General features: G+C 49.7%; 1 protein-coding gene across 3 annotated transcripts in view; it reads right to left on the bottom strand.

Moving 5' to 3' along the window:
• Positions 1-17,636, bottom strand: part of BCORL1 (BCL6 corepressor like 1) — a 58,736-nt gene that overhangs the window by 30,385 nt on the left and 10,715 nt on the right. For all 3 annotated transcript variants that reach the window (XM_070290802.1, XM_070290804.1, XM_070290803.1), the window contains 3 exons: positions 9,837-9,966; positions 4,994-5,081; positions 1,450-4,725 (listed from right to left, as the gene is read on the bottom strand). In XM_070290802.1, the coding sequence (XP_070146903.1) occupies positions 1,450-4,725; positions 4,994-5,081; positions 9,837-9,922 (3,450 nt within the window). In that variant the 5' untranslated portion in view covers positions 9,923-9,966. The remainder of the gene's footprint in view (positions 1-1,449; positions 4,726-4,993; positions 5,082-9,836; positions 9,967-17,636) is intronic.

Here is a 17,636-nt window from a genome sequence, read left to right as displayed (position 1 = left end):
GGCGGTGCCTGTCTGCCAGTGAGACTTAAGCTCAGGAGGGTGGGGACCACATCTTTCCTATTTGTGATACTAACAATATCAATAGCAGCCACCAGCACTTCCTGAGCACTTAACTATCTGCCAGGCACTGTTCTAAACATCTACACATATCACTTCATTTAATAATTTTTAACAACAGCTTTGTTGACATAATTTATTGAGATATATCATATATTTGTATTGTTTGTAATTCAACTGTTTTTAGTACAGTCACAAACATGTGTAAGGATCATCACTATCTAGTTCCAAAAGTTCTTTCCTCACCCCAAATGGAAACCCTGGACTCATTAAGCCATCCCCAGTTCCTCGTTCTCTCCAGCCTTAGGCAACCACTCATCTATATCCTGTATCAATTTGCCCATTCTGGCCAGTATACATCACCATTGGGTGAGAAAAACCCACCCAAACTCTATCCCCAGGGTTCTCAACCTGGAGTCCATGGGTGGGCTTTGGGGCACGGGTTGGGTCTGTGAGCCCCTGGAAACTGTCGGCAAAATTATGAGGTCATGTTTCTGAGGGCAGGGTCTGCAGCTCTCATTAGCTTCTCAAAGTGCTCTATGGTCCAACAACAACAAAAATACTAAGTACTTCTGCACAGACAAATTCACGGTGCTCTAGCTAGAAATCTATTCAACATCCAATTTGAAGACTTGTTGACATAACCTCAAATTGCTCCATATCTTGAATAAGCCCTATCCTCAACTGCTTCTAGAATCTCCTTGATCACTAGTGGCTTGCAGATACTTTTTGGAGGAACACTGGATTCAGGTCAAGTCCTCTTAGCCCCGCTTTCTGCCTAGAACACTGCCATCCTCCTTAACCTATTAAGAACCCAGATCCAGATGCTTTGGACATCAAATCTCCAATGGGCTGAAACCCAAAGCTGCCACCCCAAGCATTAGGGGGATAGGAAACTGGTGGATGAGCCCAGAAGCTGAATTGGCTCTGGCCCCACAAAACTCCAAGCTAATCCTAAGCAGGTTTACCCAGTGGTGCAGGGAGCAACCCTGTCAAGGGCCCCTTCCCTCCCTGGGTCCCAAATTCTCAAGGCTAGCAGTTATCTTAGAAAAGGAAGAGGAAGAATGACTATGTAGCAAAGGGCCTGTTATTAATTTCCCTCCCTGTATCGTATCATACTCTTCTGCTTTTCATCCTCATCTGGGACAATGGCTTCCTCAGCTGCAAGGATCATTTCCCACAGCCTACAAAACGCAAACTCTGCCCCCACCACACTAAAACATTCTGTATGGAGAATGTGCCTTGGTTAAGGGTCATGATTCACTTTGCACAAGCTTTGCAATCACTTTGCGTCATAGACCTACTCAAGAACACTGCATGAGGTTGATGTCTGCAGGACAAAGCAGACCACTGGTGTCTTGGCCCTGCCCTCAAACTCAGCCCAGCACTCACCTTGGGTCCATGGGAACTTCGGACCAGGACCTTGGCTTGTGGCTGCTGTTCCTCACCATCCTTCTCTTTGCTACATTTCATTTTCTTGGGTGGTGGAGATTCGGACGCACCATCGCTCACCACAGAGTCTGGTTGCCACTTGTTCTTACAAGCAAAGACACCTATACTCTCCTGTTTCACTCGAGCCTGCCCGGCCTTACTCCGCACTTCCGCTTGGCCCCTCGGGGTAGCTGCTGGGAGGCCATCGGTCCGGAAGCAGGTGGCTAAGTTGAAGACCACATCACCATCCACCTTCTCCATCTTCACCCGGCCCAGGTCCACCTGGCTTCCGAGCTGTGGGAGCTCTGTGCTAGAGGCCCTGGCACTGCTGGGAACCACGTCCAAGATGAGCTCCTTGGGGCGGCTGTCATGAGGTAGCAAAGGCAGCTCGGGCATCTTGTGCAGGTTCTGGGGGGTGGCCAGGACCAGCTCGTGGGACATGTAGGTGGCCAGCACTTGGTTCTTAGGCTTTGTCTCTCCGGCCAGCTTCAGGCCACAAGCCCCCTGGGGGCCTTCCAGCTTAGGAGTGCTGTCGGGGCAGAGGTGGCTCTCCGGTTCCCCAGGCCCCTGAGTCACTCGCAGGTCCCCACTACTAGGCTGCACAGACAGCGCCAGGGTCCCTGTCTGAGGGCTGAGAGTCAGGAGGACAGGGTTCACTTGTTCCTCGTAAGGCTTGGCAGCAATGCGGCAGGTTTTGTTCTTTGTGCCCGTATCCTGCTCGGGAGCAAAGGGGCCCCCGGGCCGTGGTGGCTGCCCCTCAGGAAGCCCATGCATGGCCTCACTGGGGCCGAGGGATGGCACACCAGAAAACTCAGAAACGACGCTGGTGGGCCTGATGGGCACCCCCTGGCTGGGGGTCAGCTGCCCAGCACTGGAGATGCCAATGGAAAGCAGAGACGCCTGGTGGTACGGTGACCAGCCAACAGGCAGGACCTGGGTGCTGGTGGGTTTCCCGTTGACTGAACACCGTGGGTAAATGTTTGCTGGCCCTGTGGGCTTCCAGAGTGAGAGCTCCTTGCTTTGGCACCCTGGCAGCCCAGGGGCGATGCGGGCAGGGGTGTAACGTTTGACTGTGCTTGGCGGTCCCTCAGTCCCAGCCTGGCTGCTCTTCTTGCCACAGGGGGCACCAGTGCTCTTGGGCTCGCCCTGATCAATGATGGAGATGGGTTCCTGCTTGGGGAGATGGCGGGGGTCTCGGGTGAGGCCCAGGTTGGGGTCTTTGTTCAGCAGGAGGGAGGCGGGCACCGGATTGGCCACGCCCACATAGGTGCCTGGAATGGTGCTGATGAGTGCAGTGGAGTTCTTCACCCAGGTACTCGGGTCCCCGTTCCTCACGATCTCAGGGAAGATGACAAAGGGTGAGGAAGTGGAGCCCAGGCATGAGGTGACACTGCTGCCAGCAGCTTGGGTCGTGCGCTGGGACCTAGACAGGACGGTGGAGAGCAGGGCCTTGCTGCTGGTGTGCACAGGGGTCAACACAGGCATGGGTGGCGTCTTGCGCTGGTTCGGCAATGGGAGCTTCTGTCGGTTGGACTTGGAGGAGAGGTCGAGGGGCATCTCGCTGCACTCAGGTGGAGAGGCCATCTCTCGCTCCAGCTGTGGAGGTGACTTGAGGGGAGAGAAGGTGACGGAAGTCCCTTCTGTTTGCTGCTCCACACTGCCTGGCATCTTGGTGGGATGCGGTGGGGCTGAGCTCCCGCTGGGGGCTGGCAGCAGAGGCTGTGGCGGTGGAAGCACCTTGGCAGAAGCAGTAGACAGGGATGTGTCTGCCAAAGGCCCAGGGACCCCATCGGGTGCAGGCTGGGTGCTGGTGCTGCCCGATGGGGAGGCGCAGGGGAGCCTGTTCACCTCCAGAGACACCAGCTTGGACTCTGATGTTAGGGGCCGGGCCACAGAGAATGCATACGGGTAAGACCGCAGCTCTGGGGAGGCCAGCACCCCGGGAAGACACCTGTCCTGCAAGTAGGATGGCAGGACAGGGAGCGTAAGCGTGGAGGAGACTCCCAGGGTGGTTGGCAGTGTAGCCACGCTGAGTGGCTGCCCACAGCTTGGAGGCGGGATGTATACCAGCGGCTGGCTTGGGGTCAGCACTGTCCCCGGCTGAAAGGACAGGGGGACTTTTTGCATAGCTGGTGCCTGAGCTGCAGGGAAACACACTCGACTCAAACTGAAGGAGGCTGGGATGGGGGCCGAGGTGGGAATGGCAGCAGGTGTGGCAGGCGGCATGGGTGTGGGGGCTGGAGTGAAGATTGGGGCGGGGGTGGGTGCGGGCACTGGCGTGGGAGCAAAGGCAGGGATGAGGGTGGGGGTAGAAGGCGGGCCAGAGGACGGGGTCGGGGTGGGCATCGGCACCGCTGGAGGGGCAGGAGCTGCCGGAGGGGTGGACGCTGGCATGGGGGCCAGAACTGGAGTGGGGACAGGCGCAAGGACCAGGGTTGGAGCCGAAGGGGGCACAGGAGCTTGGATCAGAGCCAAGGGAGGAGCCGAAACTGGGACTGAGAGGGGGGTTGGGGCTGGAGCCGACATGGGGACAGGGCCCGATGGGGGGGCAGAAGCGGGCACAGGCACCAGGACTGAGGCTGAGACCGAAAGGGGGTTCGAGTCAGAAATAAGCGTGGGCACTGAGGGTGGTGCTGGGGCCAGAGCCGGGACTGGCGCTAAGGGAGGGGAAGGAGCTGGGACCGAAGCGGCAACCTGGACGGGAACAAGCCCGGAGTGGGGGACCGGGGCGGGGACCGAGAGGGGCACCTGGAATGGGTCTGGAACAGACGGGGGTACGGAGGCCGAGCTGGGCGCTGGCGGGCAGATGGGGGCTGGCAACGGACTGAAGTTAGTGGTCACCAGAGGCAGGGTGCCCTCCACAGGGACGCCAGTTCCCAGAGTTGCCAGAATGAAAGTATTCTTCTCCCCGACGCCATGCCTCGAGTCCAGCGCCTTGGCCCCAGCTGGCGAGCAGTCCACCTGTTTGCTCATTTGGCTGCTAAGGGGAGTCCAGGAGCAGTCAGCAGTGTCATTGCCAGCCTCGGGGCCGTCAGGAGCAGAAAGCTTGAGCCCGTCTCCTGGGCTGCTCAGGGACACCAAGGGGCCCCCTGCCTCAGCCACACTCCCAGTATAGTCCATCTGGGGCTGGGCGTCGTCAGGCCTATCTTCTGACTTGGGCCCAAGTTTTTCTGTTGCACTGCCATCTGGGTCTGCCCCCCGGGCATTACTGCCACTTCCAACTGTCGTGAGCTCCACCTGCAATGACAAAGTAGAAAGCCTGTCTTAACTAGCTCTCTGTAAGTCGTGCAAGGCTCCTGAGGCCTGGAAGGGGCGAATGCTGGTCCTCTTTGCAACTTGGCAGAAGCAAAGCGCAGGGGGCTGATTTCTGTCTCACATGCAGCAACTCCTGGGAAGCACCCTGGTCCTGCCTGGCCCCCTTCGGGGAGGGCAGGCTGGCCACCATGCTTGGGAGGTTCAGCTCCACCCTTCAGCAGGTGGCATGTGGCTCCGCATGGCCCCTTACCTTGGAAAAACTGCTGACACAAAACTCCTGAGATCCAAAGCGCTGGCAGTCACCTGTCGTGGACTCCTCATCAGAAAGAGGTGCTCTTCTAGCATGGGAGACACAACCAGAAAAAGGACATGAGGCCAAGCCTTCAGGCCACCACCACCTGCCCCAGAACACCCCCTGCCTGCCCGGGTTCACAGAAATCCTTCTTGTCTCGCTTCCCTTGTTGGCTTGGGGGAGATCACGATAAACCTGGGGTGGGGGGCGGTGGTCCAGGCTGCAAACCAGAGCCTCCATGCCCAACTTTTCAAGTTCCTACGAAGGAAAAGTCCTGATCTGACCAGACTCCCCTCTCTGGGCTGTGTGTCCGGTTTTCTAGGGCTCTCACCAGCAGTGTAACCCCAGCACCTCTGCCTTGTTCCTAGAGCTTATCCATCAAGGTGACCGTGCAGAAAGTACTGAGCAGTGCCAAGAGGGGAGAGATGTAACTCACAGGAAATCTCAAAAGGCACGCAAAGCGCTTTTCTCATAAATGCAGTCTTATTGTAAGTCTGTAAGGAAAGCTGGCTGCAGGCATCATAAGGGTAACCCTTTCCTAAAACAGATAACCACCTGCATTGTGTTTCATGTTCTAAATCCAACTCTCACCTGTCCACCCGATAGGCTTGCCTACAGCAGATGCACGTTTATTAGCACACATAATGACACTGATTCGAGGCAGGTCACTGGCGTGTCAAGGGGCATCTCAAGGGCATGACTTCTTTCCCTCTAGGATACCGGTGAACTCAGGCCAGCACACTCCTTCCTACCTTTCTGCTCTTGCTTGCGTCCCATTCCCCAACAGCTTCCCCCTCTCCCCTTGGCCTCCTAGCATCACTGTATTTTCTCTCATCCCAAAGGGAAGAAAGCCTTCAAGACAACAGACCCCCAAATTCAAGCTGGTATACTGCAGAGGGAAATGCTCAAGGCCAGAGCACTGGTTCCCAAAGGAGGAAAACCCCACTGTACTCCCACCTTCTAAAAAGTCTTCTCTAAAATTTGGGTAAGAATCTTAGAAAATGGGCTTTGTTGTTGTTCGGTTGCTCAGACATGTCTGACTCTGCAAACCCATGGACTGCAGCATGCCAGGCTTCCCTGTCCTTCACCATCTCCTGGAGTTTGCTCAAACTCATGCCCGTTGAGTGAGTGATGCCATCCAACCATTTCATAGAAGATGGTATATCCTGACCTCCTCCCTGAAAAAAGGTCAGCCCGGGAGGGTGACGTTGGAGAGAGGATAAAGCCCACAGGAAACTTGGTGTCTGAAGTACAGAATGTGCCTCTGTTGCCCCAGGGAAGACACTGGTGGGGCAGGGGTGGGTGGAGTGGGTGGAAGGCTGAGGTGCAACAACAGAGCTCTAGCACAAGGACTATGATACGGTTCCTAGGGTGCAAACACAGGAATGCTCTGTGCATCTCTGGGGAGCCAGACTGCCTTGGGGTTTGCCATCCTCCTATTTCAGAGCCTCTTCCTGAGCTCTGCCACAGCCAAGGAAGAAGCCAGCGCCTGCCTCACCAGCCACCCTAACCAAAGGGCAGTCAGGGTGTCCCCAACCCAAGCCCCACAAGAACTAACTCCTTCCCTTGTACTGGAACAGGGAACCACTGACACACCCCCAAACTGTACTGGGGCAAGAGGAGCAAAAAAGACAAGGGGGTCACCACAGGCTTCTCCCCATCTTTTCAGGGCTGCAGAAGGGACTAACTGAGGGGAAAGGCTTGTTCCCTTTAAAAGGCAGCTAGGCTGGCAGAAGTGGGAGGGTTTCACTGCTGGCAATGGACTGCTGGTGACAAATAGCAAGGATCAAAAGGAGAGACAGGGCTGGAGACACAGTCGGGGGTCTCGAGGAAGGCGAGGAAGGGGGAGCCTGAGGGAAAGGGAAAACATGCTTGGACATCAACCCCTGAGAGCCCAGAAAAGCAAACCCAATCCCCAGCTTCAGGCCAGGGGTGAAGCAGGGTTCCAGGGCTGGTTCTGCGGGGCCAATGGTGGTAAGGGAAAAGGAGCGGCAGGGACCCCCACTTGGACAACCCCTCATAAGGTATCACAGAGAGGACACAAAATTTCCATATCCCCCCTGCTGATGATACAGAGGGGAGCTAAGCTGCATACTCAGTCCTGCTCGCTTAGCTTTCACCCTATATAAAATCACCCTGAAAGTAGAAACCCTGCCTTCAAAGATAGCCACCAGAGAAGTGTGGAGCCACTGGCCCAGAGACTCTCAAGGTGGCCACAGCAACAGCGATCCTGGCTACTCCAGCCATACCTACACCTGAGCCGGCTGCCAAGGCTCTGGGAAAATGTCCTGCAGCCACGTTTCAAGCCTTCTGAGGAGAGGAGTGTGTAAAGCCAAGCAAATGTTAAACTGCTCCATTGACAGAAGAATGTGGGACGGGGGAGGGGGTGCAGGGGAAGAGTCAGGTCAACCGAGCAAGATTAGGAGGGTGCAGGTGGCCGGGAGAAGAGAACAGGAGTCAAAGCAGGCTTCAATCAGGACTGAAAACTGATCCCACCGTTTCTTCCCAACAGAGATGACCCTAGGCTGTTATGCTCAAGGCTTTGTTGAACTTAAACCAGAACCAGTCATAACCTTTTAGGGCTGTCTGCCTAATTATTAAGGGCTAGCACCAGTGTCAAACCAGACCTTTTTCAGTTCCTGTTGGGCCTTAACTACATGGTACATATCTCGCTCCTTGGATCCCAGCTCCTGCAGACTTTCCCTGACTCAAATCCCATCACACCCCAAGACTGCCTTTATTCCAGCCAAAGTTCCCCACAAACACATGGTGTGACAAACACCAGCCCTCACCTGAAACTCCTACTCATCCCTCAAGCCTTGGCTCAAATGTCACTGCCTCTGGGAAGCCTTCCCTTCTTCCCCCAGGAAGCTTTTGATTCTTGCCTTTAGACTCCCACTATACACGCCACTCGACGGCACTTACCACCAATGTCCCATGACAAATGGTTTGCTCTGACTGAGTTTAACAAATGTTTGGTGAATGAAGTCATGAATGGGTACAAGAAAGGAAGCAAGCAAGAAACAGAGGGATTTAGCTGGAGGCTGGTCTAGAGTTAGTCATCTAAGGCCAGCAGAAAGGCCCTGTCCCCCGTTTCTACAGTCCCCAACTATATCTGATGGAGCTGGGTGGGCTTCTCAAACCTAACTTTAAGAATTAACCCCCAGATGCAGCTTTACATTCCAAATAGCTAAGTTCTACAGGTGGTAAAGGCCTGATGAGGAAGATGGTTTTAAATAAGGTGAGATCACCTTTTGGAAATAAGCTGTAGCATGCCCTAGGCTGGAGCAGGAAGGCAACAATAATGGGTAGACAAGGTCAAAAGTGACAACACTTAAAAGGTCATCTTAACCATGTGGCATATTTGGTAACCGAACATCCCAAGAAAGGTCCATAAGAAGTGAAAATCAAGTTTGGTTCCAACTCATGGTCCTTTTTCAGTGGGGATTTAGAATGGACAGTAAACCCAAGTAACTTGTCCATTGATTTTTTGAAGGCTCTAGTTGAGATCTCTACATCAAAGTCTCATCTGCTTATAACTAGTTGCCAATGAATACTCATACAAATCAATACCACCACTCTGCCTTCCCCACATCATCTCTTAATTATTATCTAAGGACACACCTCATATGCAAAGGAAAATATCTTTCTTGCACAGATCCTAGAAGAATTTTGTCTTATTTTCCTTGAACTTGACTTTTATATTCTAAAATTAAATTCCTTTTAAGTCCATCTCTAACTCATCCCTCTGTGTAGAGAGCATTAAACCATCAAACACTAATGGCTTCAAAAAAAATAAAAAGGTCTATTCTTCTAACCTGAACCTCAGACAAATACACACTTCTCAAGTTAAGAGCAGAAGGAAGATAGCTATCCCTTTTCCTTTCAAAATTACCCACACCCCCTCCATGCACACACCCATGCACACACCTCCAAGATTTCCCCAAGGAAATGCCAGATCTTGAATCCAATGAAAAGTCATATTGTTCTGTGTTCTAGGTGATTGATTTGACATATTTGGATTTCAACAGTCAATATATTGAAACCAGCTAGCATGGGGGAGCCATACTTCTCTAAAAATGGGAGAGGCATTGCAACCAACACACACAGCTCTTTGGCCAAGAGTTAGGAAAAGTCAAATGTAGAATCTGAAGGCCATTTTGAGTGCTCATCGTATGGGGCATGATCAGAAATGGCACAGCTTGGTCAACTCAGTATTTTGGTGAACAGAAAACTGAAAATGCACACAGATCCAGCAGGCATCACCAACTTTCAGTTTCCTACGAAAACTACGTTAAGCAGTCTGATTGTCCTTTGATACTTTATAAGTATCTCACTGCAAATCATCACTAGCCTCGTGAGGCCAGAACGTGCTGATCGCCAGAATACCCACTAACCATTCCCAGTATAAAGCTGAATGATAAAACCACCTTTCTTCCAGGCTTAGATCAAGGACCCAAAATATCTTATATGTATCCTTGAGCACAGAACATGGATGCAGCAAATAAAAACTGCAATTGCCTGAGCATCCCTGTATTCCACAATCTGACAGTTCTTACTGAGTAGACAAATACTAGTTGGCAAAAGGTCATCTGTTGGCTTCCTCACTTTCATCTGAACAGGGACGGCATGGCAGAGCAGGCCACTCTTGCCGCCCAGCCCCAGCCCACCTCAGGAAAATCAGAAACAACCAACAGTCTCCTTCCCAGGGTTCTTCCTCTGGCCCTCTCATAGCTACCCTGCCAGGGAGCAGGGACAACTCACTGGAAGCTGGCCACAGCCTCCTTCCCAGCCTCCTCACCTCTCCTCGTTGATGCCACACATGCGAATCCGGTCAGAACTGGTCCAGTTGTGCACGCCGCTGTAGAGCGGTGCTGTAGAGATCATGACAGCCACTCACCACCAGCTAGGACCTGCTGTGGCCACTCCCCCTGGGGAAAAAGAACTCCCAAAAATCAAAACTTGTAACACAGACGGTGCTTTAACCACCTTTTACGCAAACACTGAAACAAATAAAGGTAATTAGAGTGCCAAAACATTAAAGCCATCTCTCTCACAAGCCTGACTGCTGTGGAAAATTAAGGTCCAAATGGGGACGAGGGAGCACCAGCTTTCCAGGAATCCATAGGTTTCAGGATGGAGATGAGGATGCTGTTAATCACCTAGAGTGATTTTTAAATTATCTGAAAGACAGATATGCATGAGTATTCGAGGAAATTCAATCTATTTCAGACAAGTGAGATGACAGTATATTTTTCTACACACATTTAGCCTAACCAACTACAATTAGAGGGTCATTCCCATATACGAACAGTGCATTGAAAGACTACTGGGGAATCTTTTTTCTCGTCAACTCTCTAATCCATGAGTACTGAAGTATTTGAGTGACATTGCCAATTTAAGCTCTCCAGAGGAAGCACATGCTTGCTTTATAAGCCCTTCCAAACTATTCTAATTTCAAGTTAGGAGTCATATAGATATAATGCATATACCTAAGCTGGTTTAAAGCACCCTTCAAATCAGATAACATACTCCTTGTGCTCTGACCACAAACAAGCAGACGGAAAACAATGCTCCATTAAGAACTGCACATGTCTGTCCTTGTCTCTCCTATCAGTCTGTCATCCCTATGACCTACCACCCCCTTCCCCAGCCAGTGTTGGGCTCTCACTACTGACGACCAATGCAAAGCCAATTCACCTTGCAGAGAAATTGAGGCATCAAGAGAAAGATGTTTATCCAATGAGCTTGTCTTGAGACCCTCAAATTCGAGTTAACTTATTAGCTAAAAGCCTTATTCATCAAAGTTCAACTGAACAAAACCCTATGGTGATCAGAATTTTATGCTGTTCTCCACTGTTTAAAGAAGTAAATCATAGTAAAATACAGCTAACTCAGGGATTTGTTTCATTTATCCTTTATAGGGGCTTCCCTAGTGGCTCAAATGGTAAAGAACCTGCCTGCAATGCAGGAGATCCAGGTTTGAACCCTGGGTCGGGAAGATAGTCCGGAGAAAGGAATGGCTCTCCACTCCAGTATTCTTGCCTGGAGAATTCCATGGACAGAGGAGCCTGGTAGGCTACAGTCCATGGGATCGCAGAGTCAGACATGACTGAGCAACTAACACAGAAATAACACATCCTTTATACAACTTTTGGAGATTGTCCATATTCAACACAATATCATTTATTCAAAAAAATATTTTTCAAGCACCTACTATGTGCCACCACTGTCCAAGGTACCAAGGATTCAACAATTAACAAAAAAGACAAGAAATCCCCGTGTTCATGGAGTTTATATTCTAGTGGGATGAGATAGCCAATAAACATGTTAAATGACTATGTTACAGGATGTTAGAAGGTGATATAACAGGCTAAGGAGCAAGGCAATAGTGGGAGGGGGCAAGGAGCAGAATGGGCTACAATTTATAAGTGGGTGATCAGAGTAGGCCTTGCTGAGGAGACATTTAAACATCCTGAAGGAAGCAAAGATGCGAGCCATGTGAACATCTGGGGAAGTGCATTCCACAGAGGGAACCAGCTCACACAGGTCCTTAAGGCAGGGGGTGCCTGCTAAGATCAGCAAAGAGCCCAGAGGCTGCAGGGCTGACGCAGAGGGAGTAGACAAGGGAAAGAGTCAGTGAGAGGAGAGCAGGGCCGCATCCTCTCCTTGGACTTCCCCCTCCTCCTGTCCCTGTCGCATAGGATAGCATAGGACACTGCTGCTTTGCCCCTTCCTTTATACTTGCCCCTTGCCTGGCTTTACAGACCCTGCACCTGTGGGCTTCTCTCCTGCCACCCCAGAAACCTGGCCCTCATCTTACTAAGTCTCTCCTCACCTCTGCCATGTTCTCCCATCCCTTCCCCTTCCCTCCCTCTCTGTTCCTACCGCCTCCTCTCTCCCTTCTCCCTCCTCTCAATCCCACTCTCCCATTTCTCTCTATTCCTCCTCATCATTCCCCTTCCCCCATTATTCTCCCGGCTGTCTCTCTCTCTTCCCCTCTCTTCTGCTTCTCCTCTTCTCTCTCCTTCAGTGCTCTCCCCTTCCCTCACATCTCCTGCCCCAGTCCTTCCCCTCCTTTATCTCACCTTCCTATTTCCCCTTTCCCCCTCTCCACTGCCTCTCCTCCCCTCTACTCTTAGTCCTCCAGCCTCAGCCTTCAGTCTCCCTCTCTGTCCTCCTGTCTTTCCTGCCTCTCCAGCTCAAGTCTGCCTCTCACTGGCTCTCCCCAATCCCCCCTCGCCCTGTCTCCTTGTGTGTGTGTGTGTGTGTGTGCACACGTGTGCACACACATGCGTGCCCCATCCCTCCTTCTCTCTTAGCTCAAGACCTCCCAGTTTCCACTCACCCCTTGGTCACTGATGACTCCCAAATCTGTATCTCTAGCCTGACCTCCCTCCTTAGACCCAGACCAGAATTTCCAGCTGCCAGCCACTTGCTGTTAATTAGATGTCCACCAAGCCCCTCAAACTCAGTGTGTCTCAAACCGGACTCATTATCTGTTACCAAGAACCTGCTCCCTACCCCCCATGCCCAGCATGTTTCCTATCTTAGTTAAGAGCACCACTATCCCCCAGCCTGGAAATCTCAGTGTTCAACTCCTCTCCCACACTACCCACATCCAATCAGGAGTCAAGCCTTAATAACACCATCTCTGTCCTCTCCTTCTAGCCCTCTCGCCCCTGGCCTGATGTGGTCCCTCATCATCCCTCACCCAGAATATTACAATAGCCTCTTAACTGGTCCCTCTGCCTCTAATCTCTTGATTCTACAATCAATTCATCTTCTAAAGCACCAGTTCGATCACATCGCCCCCTCTGTCTGCCAGAGCTTTCAACAGCTTTCCTCTGTCTTCAGAATCGAGCCTACATTTCTTAGCACAGCTTTCAGGGCCTTCCAGGACCTGGCCTTTAGCCTGTCTGGCCACATCCTGCGCCCTCACCACTCGATTCCTGACCCTTCCCTGAACAGACCATCCAGTTCCAGGCAGGTTCCTCACCCTGAAATGGCCTCTCCTGTGTCCCCCCCCTTCCCCTCTGTCCCCCATCAAAGCCTAGCTTGAATGTCACCATGTCATCTCCCCAGCCCCCGTCCTTGGTCAGTTAACTACTCCCTGTCTGGTCCTCCCTAAACATTTCATTCCCATACCTACCACAGCACAGATTCTTGGTCCCTTTGCTGTGTGATTAATTGGGCGTATGGCTCTGGTGTCCTTCCCCCACTCCCAGACAATCAGCTACTTAAGGTAAGAAATACCTTCTTTTCTGTCTCTGGTTCTTCTGCAATGTCTTATACACAGTAAGTACTTAGTAAATTTGTGTTATGTGGAAGTGAATCTTGGGTGAGAATTGAGGTGGTGACCCTGAGAAATTATAAAAGGCAAAAGAAACCCCCCAAAAAAGTACTCACCATGCTTACTATTTTTTAGAAACTGTACTTTAACCAAAAAACTCTGCCTTATCTACAGCACACCCTTCCAAGCTGCCTGATTCTAGCCTGGTTCATTGTCTCTGAGCTCTTTTGCACCTCTGTAAATTGCAGGTAACTGATGGATATGCAAACTCTGTCTTGTCCCCACGCAGTTTGGATTGACTTCCCTCCCCACTGTGGAAAAACCAGTTTTGCCTCCATCTGCAATTCAATTCCTTTACTCCATATAAATTTGTGCTTTTGGGACCTTTTTCTTTGAACCAACTATAAACATCTGTCTGGTTCCCTTGTTGATTAATGAGTAAAATAAAATCTTTAACATGTGCTCATTCTTAAATCTGTAAGAGACTCATGATTTTACCTTTCCATGAAAATTATCTTTAACATTTCTAAAACAGTTACACGGATTCACACATAACTTTAGAGAGATTTCAGCAAGGGGGTAAGACATCTCAGTTCACTAGGATCCCACTCCCTAAACATCCTGGTTAATCAAGTTTTGACTGTTTCTTAGAGTATCTTGGAATATCCTACTTTAAGGAATAACAGCTCAGTCTGTTGGCTGATCATCTTTTTTCATCTGTTCTCTCTGTGAGGCATTAGAAGACTCAGGCAATGGAACGGGCCATTCTTGTCATAGGACAAATTTTTAACACGAATTTTAATGCACGTTTTAGTGGCTACCTGAATTTTGTAGGCAGTGGATATGTCAGTCACCACGGCTTTTTCACCCTTAGGTTAATTTTTCTTCTGTTTAGAGGGGATTAGTAGTCTGTAGGACTTGGGACAGAAATCAAAGGAGAGAATCCTAGCATTTGGAAACAGAACAAGGTATAGAATATCATTCCCTAGATAAGGGAGTTTGTAGACGGCCCCAAGTTCCCAAATAACAATAAGAAAACAAGTAAAAACCAAAATAATTAGCATAAAATATATATTTTATGACTACTTAGAGGGCAAACCTGATCCTAGAGACCTCCACTTGCACAAGATCCTGAAGATAGAGCATCAGCTTAAATCTCAGCCTCCCACTCCTCTATTATGATTTTGTCAGAGCAGCGCCCCTTCCTGTGTGAAGTCCTGTGCTGCTAATTAATAGTAGCCTTTGCAGGGGTGGGGAGGGAAGGGGAAGGGTGGAAAGCGCAGTCAAGAGAGCATCAAGCTAAATGGTCTACACAAGAAGGCAGGAGAGTAAGCAAAGGTAACTTCTAAAGAGGTACTGATGGTGTCAATGCCCACATAGGACAGGAAGAGTCAAGACAGACCACGCACACCAATATTTTTCACGTCAGAATCACCAAGGTGCTGGTTCAAAAGACAGATTCATAGGTTCCAGCCCTCGAGATTCTGAACCAGGAGACCGAGGGTTCTGTTCTAAGTCCCATCAAGTTAATAACCACTCAACGGTACACAACTTCTCAGGAGAGGTGAGCACAGAGGGAAAGTCTTACAGACATGTCACTCTTGGCAGGCTCCAATGGTGTCCACACTTGGGGCCCAGCTTGCTTTCACTCGTAGTGCCTGCACTCACGTGTGGTGTACAACTCTCCATCGGTCTCTCACTCCCTCTCTGATGGCAACCATCACATCAAAGGTGAAAGGCGAAGTTCCTGAAAGGAACTTGGAAGAAACCTGGTAATCTCAAGTGACCCAGGAAGCACAGGCACAAGGATACAAAATACCTCAAAGGATTTTCCCAGATGTCACAACCATGTAATTGTTAAGAAATGAACAGCTGCAGGGCCACAGAATCAAATGCAGCAGGACCACAGCAAGCCATCCCCACTTTGGGAGGGGGAGACTCAAAAGGCACATCCAACTTGTGGTGAGAACAAAGAACACATGCTCCACCAACCTGAAGTGCTAAGCAGTGCTGAAAAAACAAAGAAAAACGTCTAGATTTAGCAGGCACACGTACACATAAGTAGAAGGACTGACCAAAATCCGAGGGACTGAATCCAACAAGCGGGCAGCAGAAAGCAGGTAGCCAGTCAGGATCACCACGCTATGAAACGGGAAATCAAAGAGAAAATGGATAATGGGAGAGCAATGGCCTTAACATGGTGAGAACAGCAGCTAAGCTTAGGGTGAGCAGGGAGTAGAAGAAAAACTGAAATGAGGTAGAACGCTTTCCTCAAAAAACTCCAAAAGCAAGAAAGAAAAACAAAACCCTCAAAGACAAGTGCAGGTATAAATGTCATAAAAGAGAAGCCCATAGCAAGTAACAACCAAAAAGGAAAAAATGAAATAGGGGAACCTGAAATATTTCACCATCGTGGGCCAAACTGAAACACTGTGGGGAAGCCCTGAAGACAGACATATCAGAAAAGTTTAGAGAGAATATCTTCTCAAAAGGGGAACATCAAATTGTAGCCCAAATTAGGGCTGGGGGAGTTGGCAATAGGGGACAGGCAGCGCTAAAATCTCCAAGATCCTACAGATTGGGTAGACTTTTTTGGTTCGGTTTTGAAAGGGAGATGCCAAAACAAGGAGATTTCACAACAACTACAAGCAAAAGCATGGTCACCCTGCATAGGAGGAAGAGGAGGACGTGACAGGAGGTAACAGAGCATCTGTCTGACATTTTTTAAAATGAAGTAGGCATTGTTAAAAACTTTTCGTTTCCACCGTTGAAAATGACCAGACAGGTTGTTTGTGAGGCTAGTGGACAAGTTCCCCAGAATCAGGTGGCTCCTTCTGTGGTCAAAGACCCCTTCCATGAAGAACAAGTGCTGCTGGCAACGCATGTGACACAGCCAGGGACCTTACACACAGCAGGAAACCTGCCCACTTACTCCTGCTTGGACTCTACCACCAAGACAGCAAATTAGAAACTCGAGATTAAGAAGGCCTCAGTTAAACTAAATCTGGTAGTACTCCCCCAGGACTCTTGGTTCACACTGCCTTGTGACCTGGAAGCAATTACAACCTTAAAAAAAATGAAAGAGCTGGAAAATATTCATCTTGAAGCCTGGCCCTGAATCTGTCCTCAAGAGGATAGGCGTGGCCAGTAGACAGTTAAAGAAGGAGGGTTGGGTCAGTGATGACTAATAAGTAAAGAAAACCAACTTTGGGACCTACTGCTCCAATAGAAATTCAGAACTTTGGGGAAAGTTCCCGTAAGACAGAGAGAGAGGTATTCACATTGTGATTTCACTGAAGCAAAGGCAAGGCCACCCCACTCCGCACTTTGGGAAAAGCGACATCTAAGATACCTGCCCCCCACCCCCACCCCAAGGAGACCCAAGAGCTCACTGGCATTGAGATCCCAGGGAACATGAAAAGGCCATGACTTCACCCAGTCACTGAAGTGCCTTTAGAGAGATGTCAAAATGTCTCAAAATCATTGTTTTCAATAGGAAAGTTTACACACATCCAACAAGGATAACTTCACCAGGCTTTAGATATGGAACCCCTACCATGGGTCTTACCCTCCTTGGCCCTCTGCCTTCTTTCATGTGTAGGACTAACATTCCTATTTCCCCCACTTAATATCTGAAACCTCAACCCCAATGAGGAAGTTCTTCCAACTTACATTCTTCGAATTTAATGATTCTCCATATAAGGATATTCTAATATTCTCCTCTAGCTTTTCCCTCAAAATCTATATCCCCTCATCTTTCCCTACCATTAACCAAATGCCACTCCTTGGAACTCAAAGGGTCCAGTAAACATGCCCCAATCACTTTGCTTTCCTTCATGCAAAACAGGTTCCTCTACCACCATATACTACCACACACAAACATACACACAGATGAAATCAACTGAAAATAATCTGCTGGGCAATTGGAATGAGAAAGGGGTCCTTTCCCCTATTCATCCCCTTCTTGTATTCTCGCATTTCCTAGTTACCCTGAGGTTTTTGTTTTTTTCTATCCGAAAAGTTCCACCAGTTCTACTCCAAGGCATCAGTCCTATAAGGGACATGGCATCCTGTTCTCAGATACATTCATTCCTGTGTTTACCGAGAAAGCTGAGGCGTTGCCTGCAGACAGCTCTAGCAGAGACACCTTCATAGACTCCTTAGGTACCTCTATATTTGAAAATTTCACCTTATAAACATTTATGAGACTTGGATACAAAGGAATGTTAACTATCTTCTAAATGCATAAGAGCTTACTCACTCAAATGTCATTACTTCCAAAATAGTCACCTTGGGAAGCTAGACATT

The sequence above is a fragment of the Ovis canadensis genome, chromosome X (assembly GCF_042477335.2).
Source record: "Ovis canadensis isolate MfBH-ARS-UI-01 breed Bighorn chromosome X, ARS-UI_OviCan_v2, whole genome shotgun sequence".
NCBI classification, from domain to species: domain Eukaryota; kingdom Metazoa; phylum Chordata; class Mammalia; order Artiodactyla; family Bovidae; genus Ovis; species Ovis canadensis.
This window is presented reverse-complemented; position numbering and strand designations above follow the sequence as displayed.